The sequence below is a fragment of the Pristiophorus japonicus genome, chromosome 8 (genome assembly GCF_044704955.1).
Source record: "Pristiophorus japonicus isolate sPriJap1 chromosome 8, sPriJap1.hap1, whole genome shotgun sequence".
Taxonomy (NCBI): domain Eukaryota; kingdom Metazoa; phylum Chordata; class Chondrichthyes; family Pristiophoridae; genus Pristiophorus; species Pristiophorus japonicus.
Window position 1 is genome coordinate 99,888,415 of NC_091984.1, and position 25,962 is coordinate 99,914,376.

Sequence of the window (25,962 nt, forward strand, 5' to 3'; positions counted from 1 at the left end):
CAACAGTTGCGCGGGGGGGAATCCCAGTCAGTGAGTGCGGGCGAGATCTGTATGCCAGCAGCAGTCGCGACAGGCGACCCTGCAGCGTGGGACCTTGGATTTTAAGCATGCCTTGTTTAATGATTTGCACTGCTCTCTCCGCCTGGCCGTTGGAGGCCGGCTTGAACGGTGCCGTCTTGACGTGATTTATGCCGTGGTCAATTATAAAGTCTTGGAATTCTGCACTGGTGAAGCACGGACCATTGTCACTGATCAATGTGTCAGGGATTCCGTGCATTGCAAACATGGTTGCGAGGCTCTCCACAGTGGTGGAGGTTGTGCTCGAGTTTAAAATGGTGCATTCGATCCACTTTGAAAATGCATCTACAACTACGAGGGACATTTTGCCCATGAATGGGCCCGCATAGTCTACGTGCACCCGCGACCACGGTTTGGTAGGCCAGGGCCAGGGGCTCAGTGGAGCCTCCCTGGGGGCATTGCTGAGATGGGCACAAATGGTGCACCTTCGGACGCAGAGCTCCAAGTCCATGTCAATACCAGGCCACCAGACGTGGGATCTGGCTATGACCTTCATGAGAACGATCCCCGGGTGCTCACGGTGGAGCTCCCGGACAAATGCCTCTCTGCCTCGCAGAGGCATGACTACTCGGCTGCCCCACATCAGGCAGTCTGCTTATAGTGATAGCTCATGCATGCGCCTGTGAAAGGGTTTTAATTCCTCGGGGCAGGCATCGCGAGCCCCTGCCCAGTCACCGGTTAGGACACATCTTTTTACTAAGAATAACGTGGGGTCGCTGGCCGTCCAGGCTCTGATTTGGCGAGCCGTCATGGGCGAACCTGTGGACTCAAAGGCATTGATTGCCATGACTATCTCACAGTCCTGTTCGTCAGACCCTTCCGTGGTCGCCAGGGGTAGCCTACTGAGCGCGTTGGCACAGTTGTCTGTGCCTGGTCTGTGCCTTATGGTATAGTCGTAGGACGCCAGCATGAGTGCCCACCGTTGAATTCGCGCCGAGGCGTTGACGTTTATTGCCTTGCTCTCAGATAGGAGGGACGTGAGGGGCTTGTGGTCGGTTTCTAACGTGAACTTGGCCCCGAAAAGGTATTGGTGCATCTTTTTGACACCGTACACGCACGCGAGCGCCTCCTTCGCTACCATTCCATACCTGCGCTCTACCCGCGAAAGTGACCTGGAGGCATAAGCTATGGGTTGTAATTTGCCCGCACTATTGACATGTTGTAAAACGTACCCGACCCCATACGCTGTCGCATCGCATGTGAGAAATAGCTTTTTACCTGGGTCAAAGAAAGTCAAAACATTGTTGGAACACAGATGGTTGCGAGCCTTATTAAAGGCGCGTTCCTGGGCGTCCCCCCAAAACCAAAACCTTCCTGAGTAGCACATGGAGAGGCTCCAGCAGCGTGCTTAAGTTCTGCATAAAGTTCCCAAAGTAATTGAGTAGCCCGAGAAAGGTGCGCAGTTCTGAGACATTCCGGGGCTGGGTGCCAGGCGAATTGCTTCTGTTTTGAACTCTGTTGGGCGGATTCCATCAGCGGCAATCCTTCTGCCCAAAAATTCAACCTCGGGTGCGAGAAAGAGGCACTTGGATTTCTTGACTCGTAGGCCTACCCGATCCAACCGCTTTAGTACTTCCTCCAAATAATGGAGATGGGAGTCGGTGTCCCTGCCCGTGATGAGTATGTCGTCTTGAAATACAACCGTCCCCGGGATGGATTTGGGCAGACTCTCCATGTTGCGCTGGAATATGGTAGCTGCCGACCTGATGCCGAATGGGCATCGATTGTACATGAAAAGACCTCGATGTGTGTGTTGATGGTGGTGAGTAGCTTGAATTCCCCGGTCAATTCTTGCGTCATATACGCAGATGTGAGGTCTAATTTTGAGAAAAGTTTACCTCCAGCCAATGTGGCAAATAAGTCCTCCGCTCTGGGCAGCGGGTACTGGTCCTGTAGGGAGACTCTGTTTATGGTAGATTCGTATGGATCCATCAGGCTTCATGTCTGGGACGATGGGACTTGCCCAGTCGCTAAATTCCACAGGTGATATAATTCCTTCCCACAGAAATCTGTCTAGTTCATGTTCAATCTTTTCCCTCATCACATAGGGTACAGCTCTGGCCTTGTGATGGACCGGTCTAGCATGCTGTGTGATGTAGATTTTGACTTTGGCCCCTTTGAAAGTTCCCACACCTGGCTGAAAGAGATGTTCAAATCGCTTTATAACTGTTGAGCAGGAGGTACGTTCCTCTAATGACATGGCATGGACATCATCCCATTTCCAGTTTAGATTTGCCAGCCAGCTTCTCCCCAGCAGTGCTGGGGGGTCTCCGGGGACAATCCACAGGTGAAGAGGGTTCACCGTCCCTTTGTGTGTGACAGAGAGCATGGCGCTGCCGAGGACTGGTACGATTTCTTTGGTATAGGTCCTTAGTTTGGTGTCGACCCTTGTGAGTTTTGGTCTATCTCTTTTATGCAGCCACAGTTGTTCAAATTGTTGAGCGCCCATGAGAGATTGACTCGCTCCTGTATCCACTCCATCTTGACAGATATCCCGTTGAGTAGGACCCTCATCATTATAGGAGGCGTCCTGTTGTAGGAGCAGCGGCCATTGATCGTGTTGACCCGCTGTACATCGGTGTCCTGGTTACTGTCCCCACCATCTTCTGGTCCGCTTTCCGACCCATCCGATTCGTATACTAGCCGAGCTGCCGTTTTTTTGCACATGCAGGCCAAATGCCCTGTATATTCACAATTTCTGCAAACAGCCTGCTGAAATCGACATCCCCTTGACGAGTGCCCACCCCCACACCTCCAGCACAGACCTGTTCCATTGTTCAAAGTGTTTCCAAAGAATGAGCTGCGTCTGGCTGATCTCTCTTGAGCTTCTCTCAGTTTGTAGTTGATTGCTCGCATTGTGGGTTGATGACATGCGAACGGCCATTCCTGTGGCCCTTGATGGCTTCTGCCTGCTGTCGAGAGCCTGTTCTCCTGGTTTTGTCTGTGTGTGGGGGTAGCAGCTTGTTTAGTGCTGTGAACTTCTTGTTCCGATATTTCGTTAGTTGTCGTACCTGCATTGTAAATCAACCTCGTTTCTTCTCCCCTACCAAGAATGTCTGTGCAACCAGTGCTGCTGCCTCTAAGGTCAGGTTCTTGGTCTCTATGAGCTTTCGGAATATGCCTGCATGACCTATTCCTTCAACGAAAAAGTCTCTCAGCATTTCTCTCCTCAGTTCATCGGAGAACTCACATAAACTAGCCAACCTCCGAAGTTCCGCCACGAAGTCGGGTATGCTCTGGCCCACACAGCGTCTGTAGTTGTAGAACCTGTGTCTGGCCATGTGTAGGCTGCTCGCTGGCTTCAGGTGGTCTCTTACCAGTATGCTCAATTCTTCAAACAGCTTGCTTGCTGGTTTCTCGGGTGCCAACAGATCCTTCATTAAAGCGTAAGTTTTCGAGCCACAGTTAGTCAAGAGATGGGCTCTTCTCTTGTCTGCCTTATCGTTGCCTAACCAGTCTTTGGTTACAAAGCTTTGCTGGAGCCTTTCTATAAAGTCCTCCCAATTGTCTCCCACATTGTACTTTTCATCTGATCCATTATTCGCCATTCTGTGGATTCTGTAATCCCGTAACTCGTCGCCACTGTAAAGTCCTGTCCCCTCAGTACAGATTCACACGAGGCATATAGTGAAGTCAAGGTCACTCTGGACCTGCATCTTTATTTCACAGCTCTGGAATGCTGCACTTGCCTGGGACCTGTCCTTATATACCTGTCTCTTGCAAGTGCACCCCTGATGGTAAGGTATGCTGGTGGTTACAGGTCATATCTTATTACAGTCATGTATCGCATGTTAGGATACAGTTATATATAATAATGTAAGATACATGACAGGTTCCACTCACTAAATGTGCAGCTTGTTGTCGACCACAATCAAACAATTTTAACAGTGAATGCTACATTTCCTGGCAGCATCCATGATGCACACATCATATGTGAAAGTGCTACCCCTGACCTGTTTGTCAATCAGCCAGAAGGTCACGGTTGGATGCTGGGGGATAAAGGATATGGCCTTGCCAATTGGCTGATGACCCCTCTGCGTAATCCTGTCACTGAAGCACAGAAACAGTATAATGAAAGTCACATAGCGATTCGCAACATCGTTGGAAAAACAATTGGAGTCCTAAAGCAGCACTTCAGATGCCTGGATCATTCTGGAGGCAGCCTACAGTACCACCCTGATCAGGTAGCAGAGTTTATTGTGGTGTTTTGCATGCTGCATAACCTAATTATAAAGAGAGGACAAATAATGCCAGATCATGCTGTAGGTCCACCTCCAGAAAGAGATGAGACAGATGAGGCAGCCGGCGAAGATGAAGAGGAGGAACAGGCTGGAGAGGACGCGGGTGAGGACATAGGGGAGCTTAATCAGCCTGACGATCTAGCACCGGTACCACCACACCTTCCCTGAAGACCAGTAGCCAGTGCCAGTTACACGGCTGCTAAGCTTTTGCGTCAGCAGCTCATTAATGAACGCTTTGCATGACCTATTAATTGTGGATATTCAAATGTTCAATTACAGTTAGGTTAATCAAAAGTTTCATGGGGTTTCCTTGTTGTCTTTCCTGGCCTATCATCTGAATTAGTTTAAGTAAAGTTTAAAGTACTGGCAAAGTAAAAGCACTGGTATAATAACAGAATAAACAAACAAATATGCATGAAAAACTGTACGTTTGAAAACTAATGTAACTAAGAGAGAAGGCACAAAAGTTGTTGAATAAATTTTTTTTTATTAAGATAGAATTTCTTTTATTAACTAATGAACAACACCCTCCCTCCAACCCCCGCCCCCCACACCAACCCACCCTTCCCTCAAATCCCCAAAACGTTATAACATGAAGAAATTGAACATTTAAGTAATAATAACAAGTGAATATTTAAGTAACAATAACATTTATGGAACGATTGAAAAACACTTCCCCCTCCCCACCTGCGGCCAAGTTTCCCTCCAGATCCTGTCCTACCCCGTGTTCGCACCCCACCCGCGCGTTTTGGTCTACGCTGACCGACACAAACGCGTTGTGCAGTTTGTGACGGCAAGATTTCCTGCCATGGTGGAGGTGACGGAGCGGAAGCAGAAACCTCAGGCTCCACTTCCGAGTCAGGAGGAACTGTATCCTCCGTACTCACTTGCATGCTTGGGGTTTCGCTGCGCGTGTACACGACACCTTGGGGTGCAGCGCCGTGTCCAGCCAGCAATGCATGCCGTAGGGCATTTGTTACGGCTGTCTGCTCCCTAATCACCTCCAACATCTCCCGAGCAGTCCATGACTGCTCAGAAGACCAGCTGGAGAAGCGCGTGCAGAACTCGCTCCAGGTTGTGGAGAACTGGCTCCAATTTGATGAGAAACCTGCGAACCCCTGGATAAGGTCACGACTGATCGCGGCCGTCTCCCTGCACAGGGATAGTAAGCTCTCCGTCTTGTCCTCCGTGGTAGGCGATTGCATAGCACGCTGACCGGACCTCCGTGGGGTCAGCATGTGCAATGTCCATGATCTTATTGAATGGTGGTGCAGGCTCGAAGGGCCGAATGGCCTACTCCTGCACTGATTTTCTATGTTGCTATGTTTTTATGTCACGAGCCTTGGTGTCACCACCTGCACACCGCTTTGTCCCGGTGTCTCATCCATCTCAAAAGAGATGGCCGTAGGTTGCTCCCCCCCCCCCACCCGACAAAAAAAATCTCTTCTTCTTCTTCCTCCTCCTCCTCCTGTTCATGCACAGCAGCAGGAGTCGGCAGTGGCTCCTCCTCTGGCTCTTCCTCTTGCGAATTTCCAGAAGGGTCAGTGGACACTCCTTTGAAAGACAAATGAAATTTATAAACAACGTTTAAGAATTCAAATCAATACATCTCAATTTTTCAAGAACTCAAAACATTACAATGCTTTCCATTACCCCATATGCACAAGTGATCACCAGGCCTAACATGACCTCATTCGAAGATCAATAGTACATCTCAATTATATATCAAATTACATTTTAATTGCAGAACATTACATGCGTAATTAAGATATATGTAGTATTTACTATTGATTCACACACTGCACAATGCACAATTCTCATTGCTCACGTGACTCAAGGGTGGGTTCGGCCACACCACGGGTTGTGACCGAACGGCTTTCTGGCCCCACCAAGGCCACCACAAGCTCCTTGTAAGCACTTAAAGACTGGAGCATGGCAGAGCCCTCGCCCGTCCTGCATTGCTAGCGGTGGTTGATAGATGTCCTCTTCTGTAAATGATAAGATAACATTGCACGGCATAAGCAAATGGATTTGGCAATAAATGTTTAAGACTGACAGATTTATATGTTCAATTACAAATTTGCAATACATTGCATAGGAATAAGATATTTCATACTATAACATTCAACTTTATTCTGGGGTGCATAAATTTATTCATAATTTAGTTATGTTTAAAAATTACGAAATAACATTGCAGATTCTAGTTACAATTTCCACACATCATTAAATAATACATATAGATGATTTCAAATATAAATTTCAACTTACTCTGGCAGCCGCCAGTTGGCTGTTCCATCTTTTGCAGCACTGGTCCGGTGTCCGCGCTTCATTTGATGCCGACGTGACCACGTCGGCAATCTCTGCCCAAATCCTCCGATATGCGCGGGGTGGAGGTTTCCCATGCCCACCCCGTGTCAGATCCTCCCACCTCGTGCTGACTATATTCACCTCATTGGCCTCCTCGCTGAAGGGCTTGGCCCTTCGCCTTTCCTTTGATCCCTCCATTTTCAAAGAATAAAATGCTGATGATAAATTTTTAAATTAAATTCTAAGTAGTATTATCACTGCACTTAACAGTATTTAAAATTTGTTAAAATGCGAAAATAATTCAAAATATGTGTAATATCAGATAAATTCAAACAATCCAGAAACTCCTCTCTCCTCTCTCTCTCTCTCCCCGACTCTCTCAGAACTTCTGAGCATGTGTGATGACCCCTGACCTCTCAAAACGTGGCAAAGAAAATCAACCTAAAAAAAAATCAAGCTACACATGCGCAGTATAGCGTTGCTAGGGAAGCTTTTTTTTTCATTCACTTCTGTTTTCTTTGAGCGATCGTGAGATCGTCGAAAAATCAGATCGCCCATTTGACATCGCCGGGGTAAGGCCGAGTGGAAAATCGCAAAAAAAAAATGGGCTTTGTGCCGGCGATCAGCACGGGCGATACGTCCCACATCGCTAGAACAAGGCCCATTTTTTGGGGACTTGGTCACCTAGTGGAAAGTCTAGCCCATATAGAATTCCAAGTTGCAGGAAGTCTTCTGCCTCTTGATTGTTTCCCCTCCAGCTTCATCCCCTCATCTTCTCAGTTATTTTTGCAAAGTACTCATTTCAGTGAATAAATGTTAGTAAGAACTCTCTTCATTGATCACTAATGATTGTTAGTTGCTACACGTTATGGTAATGCAGTTAATGAGCACTAATATGCATATCATTCCTGGTCCAGCAGTCCCTAATTGTATCTTATCTTATTTGTTGAATGTAACTTGCTGTGTTGTACTTAATTTGTTTATTTGCATTATTGCACACTACATATTTCCTCTCTTTACAAAAATCTTCTAAAATAGCACTTAAGTACGTCTGAGTTATTTTTCTCAGAAGAAAAATGAATGGATCTTAATTTTTCTTTTAAAAGCATTTTAACCGCCAGCTGCCCATTTCTCATCTGGAAAACGGTTGACATGCAGTAGAAATTCTGGCGGGAACTTTATTTTCCCGCCTTAATCAATTTTCTGTTGGGTCAATAATTAGGTGCTGAGCAATCCCACCCAAAAAAACAGCAGGAGGTTATTTAAGTATTGAAATCAAGTCCTACACTTGTTGTAGGACTCCGATTGCAACTTTAAAGGAGAAATGGGTGAAGCCAATCCCACTTTCTCCAGGTGTTGAGTGGCCGAACCAATGATGCTTAAAAGTGTTTTTTTAATAAGGTTCTGTGGGACCCAGAGGATCAAGAGCGCTTCTCCAGGCTCCACAGAAATCTTCTGGCCCGCTGCCGGCCCGTTCTCACCCTCACTTGGCGCCCACTACTTCCCACCCCCCCACCCCATCCAAACAGGCCTTAGTATTAGGCAGTCCCTCGTATCGAGGATGACCTGCTTCTACACCAAAAAGGGATTTCACAGGTGTTTCAATGAGAGACCTGACATTCTAGGTCTCGAACTACAAATTGAAGGGTGGAAGATGCCTGTGCGTGGATTCTTTTAACGTGGGGTGGCCGTTGCACACCAGCCACCACACGGGCTTGACAGAGCATGGTCATAGAAAATAGGTGCAGGAGTAGGCCATTCGGCCCTTCGTGCCTGCACCACCATTCAATAAGATCATGGCTGATCATTCACCTCAGTACCCCTTTCCTGCTTTCTCTCCTTACCCCTCGATCCCTTTAGCCGTAAGGGCCATATCTAACTACCCCTTGAATATATCCAATGAACTGGCATCAACAACTCTCTGCGGCAGGGAATTCCATAGGTTAACAACTCTCTGAGTGAAGAAGTTTTTCCTCATCTCAGTCCTAAATGGCCTACCCCTTATCCTAAGATTGTGTCCCCTGGTTCTGGACTTCCCCAACATCAGGAACATTCTTCCCGCATCTAACCTGTCCCGTCCCGTCAGAATCTTATATGTTTTTATGAGATCCCCTCTCATCCTTCTAAACTCCAGTGTATAAAGGCCCAGTTGATCCAGTCTCTTCTCATATGTCAGTCCAGCCATCCCTGGAATCAGTCTGGTGAACCTTCACTGCACTCCCTCAATAGCAAGAATGTCCTTCCTCAGATTCGGAGACCAAAACTGAACACAATATTCCAGGTGAGGCCTCACCAAGGCCCTGTACCACTGCAGTAAGACCTCCCTGCTTCTATACTCAAATCCCCTTGCTATGAAGGCCAACATACCATTTGCCTTCTTCTCCGCCTGTTGTACCTGCATGCCAACTTTCAATAACTGATGAACCATGGCACCCAGGTCTCGTTGCACCTCCACTTTTCCTAATCTGCCGCTATTCAGATAATATTCTGCCTTCGTGTTATTGCCTCCAAAGTGGATAATCTCACATTTATCCACATTATATTGCATCTGCCATGCTTTTGCCCACTCACCTAACCTGTCTAAATCACCCTGCAGCCTCTTAGCATCCTCCTCACAGCTCACACTGCCACCCAGTTTAGTGTCATCTGCAAACTTGGAGATATTACATTCAATTCCTTCATCCAAATCATTAATGTATATTGTAAAGAGCTGGGGTCCCAGCACTGAGCCCTGTGGCACTCCACTAGTCACTGCCTCCCATTCCAAAAAGGACCCATTTATCCTGACTCTCTGCTTCCTGTCTGCCAACCAATTCTCTATCCACGTCAGTACATTACCCTCAATACAATGTGCTTTGATTTTACACAACAATCTCTTATGTGGGACCTTGTCAAAGGGCTTTTGAAAGTCCAAATACAACACATCCACTGGTTCTCCCTTGTCCACTCTACTAGTTACATCCTCAAAAAATTCCAGAAGATTTGCCAAGCATGATTTCCCCTTCATAAATTCATGCTGACTTGGGCTGATCCTGTCACTGCTTTCCAAATGCGCTGCTATTTCATCCATAATAATTGATTCCAACATTTTCCCCACTACTGATGTCAGGCTAACCTGTCTATAATTACCCGTTTTCTCTCTCCCTCCTTTTTTAATAAGTGGTGTTACATTAGCTACCCTCCAGTCCATAGGAACTGATCCCGAGTTGAAAGACTGTTGGAAAATAATCACCAATGCATCCACTATTTCTAGGGCCACTTCCTTAAGTACTCTGGGATGCAGACAATTGGGCCCCGGGGATTTATTGGCCTTCAATTCCATCAATTTCCCCAACACAATTTCCCGCCTAATAAGGATATCCTTCAGTTCCTCCTTCTCTCTAGGCCCTCGGTTCCCTAGTACATCCAGAAGGTTATGTGTGTCTTTCTTCGTGAAGACAGAACCAAAGTATTTGTTCATTTGGTCTGCCATTTCTTTGTTCCTCATTATAAATTCACCTGAGTCCGACTGCAAGGGACCTACGTTTGTCTTCACTAATCTTTTTCTCTTCACATATCTATAGAAGCTTTTGCAGTCAGTTTTTATGTTCCAAGCAAGCTTCCTCTCGTACTCTATTTTCCCCCTCCTAATCAAACCCTTTGTCCTCCTCTGCTGAATTCTAAATTTCTCCCAGTCCTCAGGTTTGCTGCTTTTTTTGGCCAATTTATATGCCTCTTCCTTGGATCTAACACTATCCTTAATTTCCCTTGTTAGCCACAGTTGAGCCACCTTCCCTGTTTTATTTTTTACTCCAGATAGGGATGTACAATTGTTGAAATTCATCCACGTAATCTATAAATGTTTTCCATTGCCTATCCACCGTCAACCCTTTAAGTATCATTTGCCAGTCAATTCTAGCCAATTCACGCCTCATGCCGTCGAAGTTAGCTTTCCTTCAGGTCAGGACCCTAGTTTCTGAATTAACTGTGTCACTCTCCATCTTAATAAAGAATTCTACCATATTATGGTCACTCTTCCCCAAGGGGCCTTGCACAACAAGATTGCTAATTAGTCCTTTCTCATTACACATCATCCAGTCTAGGATGGCCAGCCCTTTAGTTGGTTCCTCGACATATTGGTCAAGAAAACCATCCTTAATACACTCCAGGAAATCCTCCTCCACCGCATTGCTACCAGTTTGGTTAGCCCAATCTATCTGTAAATGAAAGTCGCCCATGATAACTGCTGTACCTTTATTGCACACATCCCTTATTTCTTGTTTTATGCTGTCCCCAACCTCACTACTACTGTTTGGTGGTCTGTACACAACTCCCACTAGCATTTTCTTGCCCTTTGGTATTCCGGAGCTCTACCTATAACGATTCCACATCATCCAAGCCAATGTCCTTCCTTAACTGCTATCTGTGCAGTTAATTCGTCCACCTTATTCCGAATACTCCTCACATTGAGGCACAGAGCCTTCAGGCTTGTCTTTTTAACATACTTTGCCCCTTTAGAATTTTGCTGTAATGTGGCCCTTTTTATTTTTTGCCTTGGGTTTCTCTGCCCTCCACTTTTACTATTCGCCTTTCGATCTTTTGCCTTTGTCTCCTTTTTATTTCCCTCTGCCTCTCTGCAAAGGTTCCCATCCCACTGCCATATTAGTTTAACTCCTCCCCAACAGCACTAGCAAACACTCCCTCTCGGACATTGGTTCCGGTCCTGCCCAGGTGCAGACCATCCGGTTTATACTGGTCCCACCTACCCCAGAGCCGGTTCCAATGTCCCAGGAATTTGAATCCCTCCCTTCTGCAACACTCCTCAAGCCACGCATTCATCTGAGCTATCCTGCGATTCCTACTCTGACTAGCACGTGGCACTGGTAGCAATCCTGAGATTACTACTTTTGAGGTCCTACTTTTTAATTTGGCTCCAAGCTCCCTAAATTCTTCTCATAGGACCTCATCACGTTTTTTACCTATATCATTGGTACCTATATGCACCACGACAACTGGCTGTTCACCCTCCCTTTTCAGAATGTCCTGCACGTGCTCCTTGACCCTTGCACTAGGGAGGCAACATACCATCCTAGAGTCTTGGTTGCGGCCGCAGAAACCCCTATCTATTCCCCTTACAATTGAATCCCCTATCACTATCGCTCTCCCACTCTTTTTCCTGCCTTCCTGTGCAGCAGAGCCACCCACAGTGCCATGAACTTAGCTGCTGCTGTCTTCCCCTGAAGAGTCATCCCCCCAACAGTACCCAAAGCAGTGTATTTGTTTTGCAGGGGATGACCAAGACAACTGGAGACCAAGCTCTGCTGCATGGACCTAGTGCGCACACATGCTCCTACTATCTATAGATCGCAGTGTGGGCTGCCCGTGCTGCCCCTGAGCCCTCGCCTCTTCTGGGCCCCAATGTCTCACCACTCCTCCGCCCCGATCAAAAATGGAGCAGTCAGTAACAGGACATCAATTAGTCTCCTCTTATCTTGGAGACATCAAATATTGACACACTGTTATTTGAAATATCAAAATATTAAATTCCAGCCTAGTTAAAGGGTTATTAACATCAGCAGAAAGAAATGGCAGCTAACAGGCGAATGAACACGATTCAGTAGGGATGTGAATAACAGCAAAATCCAACCCCTGCAGTCACTTGTGAACTCGCTGATGTCTCAGCAGGTTGGATGACTCTGTGAATCCCTTCCCACACACTGAGCAGGTGAACAGCCTCTCCTTAGTGTGAACTCGCTGGTGTCTCAGCAGGTTGGATGACTCTGTGAATCCCTTCTCACACTCAGAGCAGGTGAACGGTCTCTCCCCATTGTGAACTCGCTGGTGTGTCAGCAGGTTGGTTGACTCAATGAATCCCTTCCCACACTCAGAGCAGGTGAATAGCCTCTCCCCAGTGTGAACCCGCTGGTGTGTCAGCAGGTGGGATGACTTAGTGAATCCCTTTCCACACACAGTGCAAGTGAACGGCCTCTCCCCGGTGTGACTGCGTCGATGAATTTCCAGGTCAGACTGGGAATTGAATCCCTTCCCACAGTCCCCACATTTCCACGGTTTTGCCATGGTGCGGATGACCTTGTGCCTCTCCAGGTTGGATGATCAGTTGAAGCCTCGTCCACACACACAACACGTGTATAGTTTCTCCCCGCTGCGATGATTTTTCAGGCTGTGTAACTGGTTAAAGCTCTTTCCACAGCCAGTCCACTGGAACACTCTCACTCGGGTGTGTGTGTCTCGGTGCTTCTCCAGTCACACTGATGTTTGAAATCTTTTCCCAGACAGAACAGACAAACATTTCTCCTTCCACATTCAAAGGCCGATGATATTTAGATCCTGAGGAATCGAGTGCCTCAGTCAAATGTTTCGTTTGAGTTTCCCGTCTGCAAATCCTCCCTTTCTAATACTGATTCTCCTCCCCTGAAGGTGCTGACTCTGGCTAGTTCAGTTTTACACTCACTGGTTCTCCTCCCCTGAAGGTGCTGACTCTGGCTAGTTCAGTTTTACACTCACTGGTTCTCCTCCCCTGAAAAGTGCTGACTCTGGCAGGGCTCAGTTTTACACTCACTGGTAACCTGACAGGTCGATTCAGGATCCACCCCTCAAGCACTGCGATTGGTTGCAGAACACGTTGCTCCGTGGGCCCTCCGGCCTCTGAGCTCTTTTCCTGTTGGTTCCCAGGGCAATCAATCACCACTCACCAACATTACGCTGCCAGATGAAGTTGAGGGGCTCAGAGGAAGAAATAAAATGAGGCCGTGAATCTACTGTGTGACAAGGAGCTGGTTGCACTGTTCCATCTGTCTCAGTTGGAGGTAACATCACATTTGTTCCGGTTCCTTCAATTACTTGCCCGGTGCCTGCAATAGATGCTCCTTGTATAAATCCGGCGAGAGAAAGCAGCAATGATCGTAAATAGCAGATCCTTCCCATTCTGTCTCCCTTACCCGGGACACACGCTGTCCACACACAGCCCTAGAATGACCTCTCACTTCCCCCACTCACTCCATGCACTGAGACCAGTTCTTGCTCCACTCCACCCGTTACACACAGTCCCCGACTCCCCCTGAACTTCCCCCGGACTCAGTGCCGATCTCTGAGCCCATCTGCAGACACGCTCCCAAAGCGATGTGCTGCTGTAAGGAGGCTGCTGCTCGCTGCCTTACCCCAGGGCCACGGTGTCTCCATTCCCGGCTGTTAAAACCATCTTCTTCCTGACGACCGGTCCCGGAACAGTCTGGCGAGCTGCAGCAGAGTAGCCGTTTAGTGCCTGCAGCTTGCTGCAGAAACATTAGAGACTTGAGCCTGAAAGTGGTTCAGGCCTCCCATCTGCCTCGTTGGGCGGGCGCACCACCGATACTGCACCCGGTTGGCACCCAAACCGAAAATCTCCTCCATGTTGACCGAATTCCTAAATTCTCTTTGCCTGGGAAAGCAAAGATAATTTTTTTTAATGAAAACATCAGAACAGTTCCAACATTAATGGAGTTTCCCATCCCTGCAATAATTTCAAAGTATCTTGCTATGGAACATCGCAAAGGTCTGTGTAAGTAAATATTTGCTTTAATACAAGTTTTAAAAACAACATGCTAGACTTGATGTAGACGCTGACTGTTCTTTCTGTGTTGTTGTGTATTTGTGTTAGGCCCATCAGAAAGGAGGAGGCCCAAAATGTAAACTGCTTCCAACTGGCTGCAGAGTGCTGACGTCCATGGTTGAATATGCCCTCTTGGTGGATAAATATTTCCCTGACCCAAGTGGTGAGTAGCACTGAGTTGTTGACATTTTGATGGCATTTCGATTTCTGTAGCTGTTTCAGCACAAATCAATACTAAGTTCATGTCATTCTGGAAAAACAAGCATGTCACACAAAACGCCAACAAGTATTCATGTTTCTAGATGGTAGAAACCTTGGTAACTTTCCAATTGAAAATAAAGGCATACTTGAAATTCCTAAATCTATATTAGGAAAGACAAAAACGGAGAACAATTGTCAGGTTTAGATTGGGAGGTAGGGGGCAAGAGGGAGAATGATTTGACTCGACAGTAAAGTTAGGTGATATCAGTAAGTTGGAGAATTATTTTCTGTAGTCGGCAAGACCATTCAGAATAATACCAAGAAAGAGTCTCTCATGATTCAGTTAGAAATATGCTGCTCACTGTGGAACTGAGGAATATGGACCAACAAGGTCACAAGGTTTGGTTCCCATTTTGGTTTAGCTGATCTCAGGCAATGTAGTGGTCGGAATTGGCCCAGGTGTCCCTGAGCAAGGCATTCTGGCAGATCTCTACCCCGTTTTTTTCCTGTGGTAAATATAGGCACTGTTGCTTACTGCACTGGTCATCTGAGCTGTGGAGACCAGCACAAACCATGTGGTGTCTCTGCTTACTGGTCTCAATGGATCTTTCCCAATGATGAGGACATTCGCAGCCATTTGTTGTTGCTGGTGCTGTGGAGCCCAGCATGAATGGGCAGATTCCACAGCACCAGGGGCTTTAGCATATTACAGTCCTGTAATATAAAGATCTCACTTTTTGGGACTTTTGCTCATTTTTCCATCAAAAGGATTTGGAAATGATTACGTTTAAGTGTGTTTTTCAAATTAAAATGAGTTGGTTTGCACGGCTTTAAAATCTGACGAAAGACAGTAAATAATTAATTGGCTCATCTCAAACGCCCATCAGGTCTTCGCACCTGATGTTGAGAAGGACAGGAAGTTTGCTGAGAATCCTCTCTTCGTGGGAGAGGAGTGAGGGGGGCGGTCTGTGGGGGAGTGAGAGAGGAGTGAGGGGGAGGAGTGGGGGATAGCTAGTTTAGGTGGGAATGTGGGGGAGGTGTGAGGCAGAGGAGTGAGGGGGTGTGTGGGGGAGGAGTGAGGGGGAGGAGTGAGGGGGTGTGTGGGGGAGAAGTGAGGGGGTGTGAGGGGGAGGAGTGAGGGGGTGTGAGGGGGAGGAGTGAGGGGGTGTGAGGGGGAGGAGTGAGGGGGTGTGAGGGAGAGGAGTGAGGGGGTGTGAGGGGAAGGAGTGAGGGGGTGTGAGGGGGAGGAGTGAGGGGGTGTGAGAGGGAGGTGTGAGGGGGAGGAGTGAGGGGGTATGTGGGGGAGGAGTGAGGGGGTATGTGGGGGAGGAGTGAGGGGGTGTGAGGGGGAGGAGTGGGGGATAGCTAGTTTAGGTAGGGGTGTGGGGGAGGAGTGAGGACGATTTATTTTTAAGTAGATTTTAAATTAGATAAGGCTAACTAGAGGGATGACAGTGCAGCTCAGTCCCATGGAGTGCACATCCTGTGGCATGTGGGAAATTCTGGATGCTTTGTGCAGCCTTGATAACTATGTGTGCAGGAGGTGTCTCCAGCTTCAACTGCTCGAGCTCCGCGTTTTGGAGCTGGAGCAACGGGTGGGGTCAATACGGTGCATCCACGAGGATGAGAGCTACGTGGATAGCACGTTTCAGGAGGTGGTTACCCCGCAGCTTAAAAACGTTCAGGCAGAGGGGACGTGAGTGACCACCAGACGTAGTAAGTGTGCTAGGCAGGTAGTGCAGGAGCCCCCCCGTGAATCCATCTCGCTTTCAAACTGATATTCACTTCTGAATATCGGTAAGGATGACGGTGCCTCTGGGGAGTGCAATCAGAGCCAATTCCAAGGCACCACGGGTGGCTCAGCTGCACAGGGGGGAGGGACGAAGAACAAAAGAGCCCTGGTGATAGGGGATTCTATAGTCAGGGGATCAGACAGGCGTTTCTGCGGCCGGAGACGTGACTCCCGAATGGTTTCATGTCTCCCTGCTGCCAGGGTCAAGGATGTCGCAGAGCGGATGCAGGACATCCTGGGTGGGGAGGGTAAACAGCTAGAGGTCGTGGTCCATGTCGGGACCAACGACATAGGTAAAATGAGGGATGAGGTCCTACAGAAAGAATTTAGGGAGCTAGGAAGAAAATTAAAGGGTAGGACCTCAAAGGTAGTAATCTCCAGGTTACTACCGGTGCCTCGTGCTAATGAGAATAAGAATAGAAGAATAGAGAGGATGAACACATGGCTGGAAAGTTGGTGTAGGAGGAAGGGCTTTAAATTCTTGAGGCATTGGAACCGCTTCTGGGGGAGATGGGACCTGTACAAACCGGACGGGTTGCACCTCAACAGCGCCGGGACCAATATCCTCACAGGGAGTTTTGCTAGTGCTGTTGGGGAGAGTTTAAACTAGCTTGGCAGGGGGATGGGAACCTGAGAACGAATTCAAAAGGAATGGAAGTAAAGCAGAAATTGGATAGCAAGAATCTAGAAAGCGAATCTGTAAGACAGAGGAAACAGGGCTTAGTATGTAGTAAGCAAGAAGGTCTTCCTGTGCTGAATGGTATATACTTTAATGCAAGGAGTATAGCGAAAAAGGCAGATGAGCTAAGAGCACAGGTAGACACTTGGGAGTATGACATTCTAGCCATTACAGAGACATGGCTGAAAGAGGGGCAGATTTGGCAGATCAATATTTTTGGCTACAGGATTTTTAGACAAGATAGAGAGTGGGGTAAAAAGCGGGGAGGGGGGTGGGGGTTGCGGTACTGATTAAAGAAACTATTGCAGCAGTGAGGAGGGATGATATGTTAGAGGGATCAACAAATGAGGCCATATGGGTCGCATTGAAAAATAAAAAAGGGGCAATCACACTGCTAAGCATGTATTATAGACCCCCAAACAGTGAGAGGGAGATAGAGAAGCAAATACGTAGGCAAATTGCTGTGAATCCAAAAATCATAGGGTAGTAATAGTCGGGGATTTTAACTATGCAAGTATTGATTGGGACAAATTTAATGTGAAGAGTATAGAGGGTATAGAATTCTTGAAATGCATTCAAGAGAACTTTTTTAGTCAGTATGTAGCAAGCCCAACACGAGAGGGGGTGGTCTTGGATTTCGTTTCGGGGAATGAAGCTGGGCAGGTTGAAGGGGTATAAGTGGAAGAGCACTTGGGTGCCAGTGACCATAATTCAATCAGATTCAAGTTGGTTATGGATAAGGACAAGAATAGGCCTGGAATAAAAGTTTTGAATTGGGGAAAAGCTAATTTTGCTAAGTTAAGGAGTGATTTGGCCATAGTGGACTGGAAACAGCTACTTGTGGGTAAATCAGTGTAGGAACAGTGGGAGGCATTCAAGGAGAAGATCCGGAAGGCTCAGGCCAAACATGTGCCCCTAACGAAAAAGACTGAGAAAAATAATTCTAGAGCCCCCTAGATGTCTAGGGACTTACAGGGGAGGATTAAGAAAAAAAGGGATGCTTATGTCATATACCAATGGCTAAATACTACAGAAACTTTAGAGGAATATAGAAAGTTAAGAGGCAAAATTAAAAAGGATATTGGGAATGCTAAGAGAGAACACGAAAAATTCTTGGCCAGTAAAATTAAGGAAAACCCTAAGATGTTCTATAAATATATTGAGTAAGAGGGTAACTAAAGAAAGGGTAGGGCCTATTAGTGACCATGAGAGTAATCTTTGTTTGGAGGCGGAAGATGTTGGTAGGGTTCTTAACGAATACTTTGCATCTGTTTTCACAAAGGAAAGGGGCAATGCAGATACTGCTATCGAGGAGGAGTATGATATTCTGGATGAAATAATTATAGTGAAAGAGGAAGTAATAAGGGGTTTAGCAGCTTTGAAAGTAGATAAGTCCCCAGGCTGTTGAACAAAGTAAACGAGGAAATAGCAGAGGCCTTGACCATCATTTTCCAGTCCTCTTTGGATCTGGGCATGGTGCCGGAGGATTGGAGGACTGCTAATGTAGTACCCTTGTTTAAGAAGGGAGAAAGGGATAGGCCGAGTAATTACAGGGCTGTCAGCCTAACCTCAGTGGTGGGAAAATTATTGGAAAAAATCCTGAATGACAAGATAAATCTGCATTTGGAAAGGCAAGGATTAATTAGGACAGTCAGCACGGATTTGTTAAGGGAAGATCGTGTTTGACTAACCTGATTGAATTTTTTGAGGAGGTAACCAAGAGGGTCGATGAGGGTAGTGCGTATGATTTAGTATATGTGGACTTTAGCAAGGCTTTTGATAAGGACCCACATGGTAGACTGGTCATGAAGGTTAAAGCCCATGGGATAGAGGGCAAAGTGGCAAGTTGGATCCAAAATTGGCTTGGAGGTAGGAAGCAAAGGTAATGTTTTTGTGACTGGAAGGATGTTTCCAGTGGGGTACCGCAGGGCTCAGTACTGGATCCCTTGCTTTTTGTGGTATATATCAACGATTTAGTTTGGAATATAGGGAGTATGATTAAGAAGTTTGCAGACGACACTAAAATTGGCTGTGTAGTTGATAATGAAGAGGAAAGCCATAGGCTGCAGGAGATATCAATCTACTGGTCAGGTGGGCAGAGCAGTGGAAAATGGAATTTAATTCAGAGAAGTGTGAGGTGATGCACTTTGGGTGGGCTAATAAGGAAAGGGTATACACATTAAGCAGTAGGCCACTTAATAGTGTAGATGAACAAAGGAACCTTGGAGTTCTTGTCCATAGATCCCTGAAAGTAGCAGACCAGGTGGATAAGGTGGTTAAGAAGGCATACGGAATGCTTGCTTTTATTGGTCGAGGCATAGAATATAAGAGCAGGGAGGTTATGCTTAAATTGTATAATACTTTGGTTAGGCCACAGCTGGAGTACTGCGTGCCGTTTTGGTCACCGTATTATAGGAAGGACGTGATTGCACTAGAGAGGGTGCAGAGGAGATTTACTAGGATGCTGTCTAGAATGGAGAAACTTAGTTATGAGGACAGATTGGATAGGCTGGGTTTGTTCTCATTCGAACAGAGGAGGTTTAGAGGAGACCTCATTGAGGTGTACAAAATATTAAGGGGCCTGGACATAGTGGATAGTAAGGGTCTATTTCCATTGGTGGAGGGGTCTATTATGAGGGGACATAGTTTTAAAGTGGTTGGTGGAAGGTTTAGAGGGGATTTGAGGGGGGTCTTCTTTACGCAGAGGGTTGTGGGGATCTGGAACTCGCTACCTGGAAAGAGTGGTGGATGCAGAAACCCTCACCACTTTTAAGAGATGGTTGGATGGGCACTTAAAGTGCAGTAACCCTACAGGGTTATGGACCTAGAGCTGGTAATTGGGATTAGATAGATGACCTTTTGTTGGATAGCGCAGATATAATGGTAAGTACTGCTGGGAATAGAATACGGCCGGGGTGATCTCCTGGACTAGTTTCAATCGCCTGGATGGGTCAGAGAGGAATTTTCCCAGATTTTTTCTCCCTAAATTGGCCTGGGTTTTTATCTGGTTTTTGCCTCTCCCAGGAGATCACATGGTTCCGATGGGGGTGTAGTGTAGAATGTTTCAGTATAAGGGGTGTCGCAGTTGCTGGTTGGGCTGGGTGCTCTTTGTCTTTCCATCATTGTTCATAGGTTTATATGTAACCTTCAGGGCTGCTGACCAAGGGCCGTGCGGCTCTTTGTCGGCCGGCACGGACACAATGGGCCAAAATGGCCTCCTTCTGCGCTGTAAATTTCTATGTTTCAATGTTTCTATAGCTAGTTTAAGTGGGGGGTGTGGGGGAGGAGTGAGGGGGATAGCTAGTTTAGGTGAGGGGTGTGGGCGAGGATTAAGGGGGATAACTATTTTAGGTGGGGGTGTGTGTGAGGAGTGAGGGGGATAGCTAGTTTAATTGACAGCTCCATTGGCCAATCTCTGATCAGGAGAGAAATCAGAGGGCCGGCCCTCAACTTCCAGGATACACAAGGAGAAAAATGGACACAACTGAGAAAGTCAGAATGATTTGCTCAGAGAAAGGCTCGCGAGGCCCAGGTAATTTATTGCAAGCCCAATGCTGACCAAATCTCTGTTAACCTTGGGCTATTTCAATGTTAGACTGACCAAAAGTAGTATTAGTCAGTCCACGAACCCAGAGCAGGTCAGCATGGCTTATTATTTTTCTTATTCATGAGGCGAGGGTTAAAAGTTAAGGAAAAGTGTGCGGTTTCTGTAATGCAGGGTCGAGCAGCAGCGCCAGTTTTATGCTCAGATGGCAAGTTGAAAATCAACCCCTTGTCTTATTAAAATGTTATCAGTCCACCCACTGAAAGATTGAAGAAGTTCATGTGTGGGAACGTGATAGACATAATATCCAGTTCAGATCACAAGGGGATCCTATTGTTACACCCCTGGATTACACTATCGTATAATTAGATATTGGGTACAGGTGAACTCTAAACACAAGAAACACAGAGTTTATTTATGCGCGTGCTCAATGCCACTGAACTATCTAAGGCAGACCCCAAATATGTAAACAGGGGTGTAAGCCATTGTTAAAGGTGATTAATAAATGGCCATTGTATTTATTCTTTCTCTCCTAATAAGATCAACTCTGTGTTTATATTTCAGCAGCCAATGGGAAAGACAGTAATCAGAACTTTCTTGTTAACCACACCCAATATCCAGTGTATCTGTGGCACCCATATCGAAAGCACAGCTATTTCTGTTTTAAGAATGAAGAGACACAACAGGGATTTGGGGCTGTCCTTAATGACTGTATCCGACACCTCAATTATGGTAGGTTTGATGAAGTGAACTAAAACCTACATATGAGTGGTGACATTCTCTCAATCTGTTTGGGATCATAATCCTGCTGCTACTAAAAATACATAGGCTTGGTACTTTTTGGAAAAGAGATATTTTAGCAGGTTCTGTGATATTTCAAAACAAACTCCAAATGTAAATTAATGATAAATTGTACAGTATCCATTTTGTTGATCTTCTCTGTCGGTGATCAAAGCAAAACCTCTGTCAAGGTGATGGGGGAGGGGAAGCACTTTTAATGAGGCAAACATAGAAATACAGAAAATAGGTGCAGGAGTAGGCCATTTGGCCCGTCGAGTCTGCACCACAAGTGCATGACTTCCCAGTAACTGTTACATGTAAATATTGGGTATCAGTGAGGCTGTGGTGAGGTCAACAAAACTCAGTTCTTTGACTGGAAAGTAGAATTTTAAAATGTTATATTAATTGAGAGGAGACAGGAAGCAGTGCCTACATTGCAAATGCCTCTCGCTCTGCAGAGATGTTCCCCTTTACGGACTGATGTTTCATACCGTGCCAAGCAAAAACATTAGAATGTAGCCGAATGGCCTCCTTCTATGCTGTCTGATTCTATAGTCAGAAGCAGTCATGTACAGATATATATGCAAATCCAATATTAGTAATTCCAGCAAATATACTATGGGAGAGATAGAAGCCCTGGGGAATGAAACTACTTTTGCACTACGATCCCAGTGACACTATTTCACAAGCACATCTCTGATACAATAGAATGGACAGCCACTGTCTCAGAGCTCAGTCCCAAAATATCGTAACAAGATTCTGAAACTGTAGGAACTTGGAAAAAGAAAGGGGGAGAAATTGCCCTGCGGCCCAATTGGAGGCGGTAACCTTCTGGGGCTGGGACTTTTAGCGCCTGGCACAGGAGTCCCATCCCCGGAGCAGAACTGCCTTTACCACCTCTCAAAGGAAGCGGAGCGCTATCTTGCACGCTCCACTTCCTTTGGGGATGGTAACCGGGGCACTACTGGGGCGCTGAAGGAAGCGCTAAGTGGATGCTTCATGTTGTGCTTCAATGCCCCTCCCCTTCAATTAAAGGGGAGGGCTGCTGCCCCCTGCAAGGCTTCTGATGCCCTTCACTAGGCCACCAGGGCAGCGTGCGACTGGGTCAGCAGCCCGGTACCCAAGACGGAGTGCCGGGCTGCCTGAGGGTGGCCCGGATCACGCTAGGCAGGCTATTGTCGAGCCAACCTGAGAGTCAGCCGACAAAAAAAGATGGCAACCCCTGGCGCTGGCGCCCTCCCCTTTAAGGAGCGCCCCGAGAGGGGATGTCCGCCACTGGCATTGACTTCCGCAGGACAATTTCTCCCGCAGGGCCGGTATGGGGCAGTGAGGGGTCGCCACACACGGCGATGCGTCATCCCCCGGGGCACGGCACTGCCGAGGCAGCACCTCCGCAAACTCCCAGGCAATTTCCCAGGAGGCAGTAGTGCCCCCTCCCCCGGGCAAAAAGTGTCTTGCACCCCGTTAATTAAAAGGGGAAATTTCATCCCCACAATGTTTCCCCTGTGTATTTCTAGTATTTGTTTTTAGATGCAAGATGTTTTTCATTTTGTTACTGTGATTTGTTTTTGTTGATGGAATGATTTGATGGAAGAGTCATGTGAGGTAGAATATATCCCAGAGTTTGTGGTAATAGGCTTCTAGTTGTCTGTGTAGACACAATTACCATCACTGGTCAAAGATGTTGTCCCCCGCACCCCCCCCCGGCCCCTCCCCCCGGAGTGGTACAAAAGCTCAAACAATAATGCAAATGTGCATCAGGCACACTTTACATGCTGCAACGGGCATTGATTTCAGCTCCTGCTGGAAGAACAAGAGGGGGAGGGGAACAGCAAGTGACTCATGCCTGATTATGATTGGTTGCTGATAGTCCTTGTATCGCACCTAAGGGGCCATATTTCACGTGTCAACTTAGGCAGTGAATGCTGGTAGGCAATTCAACCATGGGGGCACCATAGCTAAGGCTGATCCTGCTGTCAGCAGACATCCACATTCACGTATTTTCCAGTAGGTATCACTGGATAGTAAATAGGTGGTGGGGAATCGGGCTAACTTCATCTTGCTCTTCCTGAGCCTATGATAGTTGAGGTCAAATGTAGGATCTGAGCTGCTGCCCCGGTTGACACCAGCTAACTCACCACCAGCTAACTCACCACCAGCTAACTCACCACCAGCTAACTCAAGACCAGCTAACCCACCACCAGCTAACTCACCACCAGCTAACTCAAGACCAGCTAACCCACCACTAGCTAACTTGCCACCAGCTAACTCACCACCCGCTAACTCAAGACCAGCTACCCCACCACGAGCTAACTCACCACCAGCTAACCCACCACTAGCTAACTCGCCACCAGCTAACTCAAGACCAGCTAACCCACCACGAGCTAACTCACCACCAGCTAACTCACCACCAGCTAACTCAAGACCAGCTAACCCACCACGAGCTAACTCACCACCAGCTAACTCACCACCAGCTAACTCAAGACCAGCTAACCCACCACTAGCTAACTCGCCACTAGCTAACTCACCACTAGCTAACTCACCACCAGCTAACTCAAGACCAGCTAACCCACCACTAGCTAACTCGCCACTAGCTAACTCACCACCCGCTAACTCAAGACCAGCTAACCCACCACTAGCTAACTCACCACCAGCTAACTCACCACCAGCTAACTCAAGACCAGCTAACCCACCACTAGCTAACTCGCCACTAGCTAACTCACCACCAGCTAACTCAAGACCAGCTAACCCACCACTAGCTAACTCACCACCAGCTAACTCACCACCAGCTAGATGTGAGTACGACAACAAAAACTTGCATTTATAGGGCACTTTTAACGTAGTAAAACATCCCAGTAGCATTATCAAACAAAATGTGAAACCAAGCCACACAAGGAGATATTAGGACAAGTGATCAAAAGCTTAGTCAAAGAGGTAGGTTTTAAAGGGCATCTTAAAGAAGGAGAGAGAGGTGGCAAGGCGGAGACGTTTAGGGATTGAATTCCATTGAATTCCAGAGCTTAGGACCTAGGCACCTGAAGGCACTAAAATCGGTGATGCGCAAGAGGCCAGAATTGGAGGAGTGCAAAGATCTCAGAAGGTTGTAGGAAACATCGAGGCCATGGAGGAATATGAAAACAGGGATGAGAATTTTCAAATGAATGTGTTACCGGACTGGGAGACAATGTAGGTCAGCAAGCACTGGGGTGCTGGGTAAACAGGACTTGGTGTGAGTTAGGATATGGGTAGCAGAGTTTTGGATGAGCCCAAGTTTACTGAGGGTGCAAGCTGGGAGGCTGGCCAGGAGAGTATTGGCATGGATGAGGGTTCAGCAGCGGATGAGCTGAGGCAGGGGGGAGACAGGCAATTTTACAAATGTGGGAGTAGGTGGTCTTGGTGATGGAGATGATATGGGGCTGGAAGCTTACCTCAAGATCCAATAGGATGTCAAGATTGGGAACATCTAATTCTGCCTCAAACAGTGGCCATGGAAAAGGATGGAGTCGGTGGCTAGGGAACGGAGTTTGTGGCAAGAACTGAAAATAATGGCTTAGGTCTTCCCATTATTTACAACAATAGCAACTTTACTAATACTGAATAAGCAGTGAAGTAGTGTATGAGAGTGAAGAAGACTAACAATCAGAAAGACAATTTGCTGTAGAAAGGATTGATCCAGAGTCAGGTTTAATCTTTGTCAGGTGAAGGAGTGCATAATCTGTCTAAGATATTTTTCCCAGCAGGTAATTGTGGAGCTATTATAATTCCTGCATTTCCCAAATCTTGCTGCAGGACATGTCGAAGCCTTTTAAGTATAGTGCTTGCATGTGCAAAAGTACCAGATTCTGGCCCCAAGTTTCGGCCCGCACCGAAAACGGTGCACCTCCGAGCTGGACGCCTGTTCTTCGTGCCAAAAAGTGCACTAGAAAAAAACTTCGATATTCTCCGGCTCCTCGGAGCTCGATCTCAGCTTGGCGCGGCGCGCTCTTCACAGCGGGGGGGCGGAGCCAAACACTTGCGCCGATTCTGTAAGTAGTGGGGGGTGGGTCCAATTTAAATGAGCCAACGTGGTGCTGGCAACCCTGCGCGTGCGCACATGCGCAGTGTCAAACAAACATTGGCACTCGGCCATTTTTAAAAGGACTCAGCTGCCGTCGAGCCACTGACGCCGCCCCTTAAGCGTGGCCAAATGGCCTCAACCCCCTTGAAAAGCTGCGTGCGTCCGGTGTTGATCCTTCGGCTGCCGGCCAGCCACTGACGCCACTCCTATCCCATGGCCAAATGGCCTCAACCCCCTTGAAAAGCTGCGGCGTCTGGTGTTGATCCTTCGGCTGCCGGCCAGCCACTGACGCCGCTCCTATCCCATGGCCGAATGGCCTCAACCCTCTTGAAAAGCTGCGTGCGTCCGGTGTTGATCCTTTGGCTGCCGGCCAGCCACTAAGAGAATGACGGCCTGCCTGCAGCACAGCAGCTCAGCTCGAAGGCTGCTTGCTGCCGCTGTTGGGGCTGCCGTCGAGACACTGATGCCACACCAGTCTGTCTCCAACATGAAAGGCCTGCCTGAAGCACAGCAGCTCGAAGGCTGCTGCTGTTTCACACAGGTAGGAACATGGTTTATTTAATCTTTTCTTTGCTTATAAATTTTTATTCAGGTTGGATTTATTTGTATATTTGTATAAGTATAACTAAGGATTGATTGTAGAATTTAATGACTTCCCTTCCCCCCCCCCCCCCCCATTCCCTACGCCTAATTTG

The 25,962-nt window shown here is 47.2% G+C and overlaps 1 protein-coding gene across 1 annotated transcript in view; it reads left to right on the top strand.

Annotated features, from left to right (window-relative positions):
- LOC139268658 (protein Niban 1-like) overlaps positions 1 to 25,962 on the top strand; it is a 196,451-nt gene that overhangs the window by 83,051 nt on the left and 87,438 nt on the right. The window contains exons 4-5 of the mRNA XM_070887176.1: positions 14,263 to 14,377; positions 20,995 to 21,162. Coding sequence (XP_070743277.1) covers positions 14,263 to 14,377; positions 20,995 to 21,162 — 283 coding nt within the window. The remainder of the gene's footprint in view (positions 1 to 14,262; positions 14,378 to 20,994; positions 21,163 to 25,962) is intronic.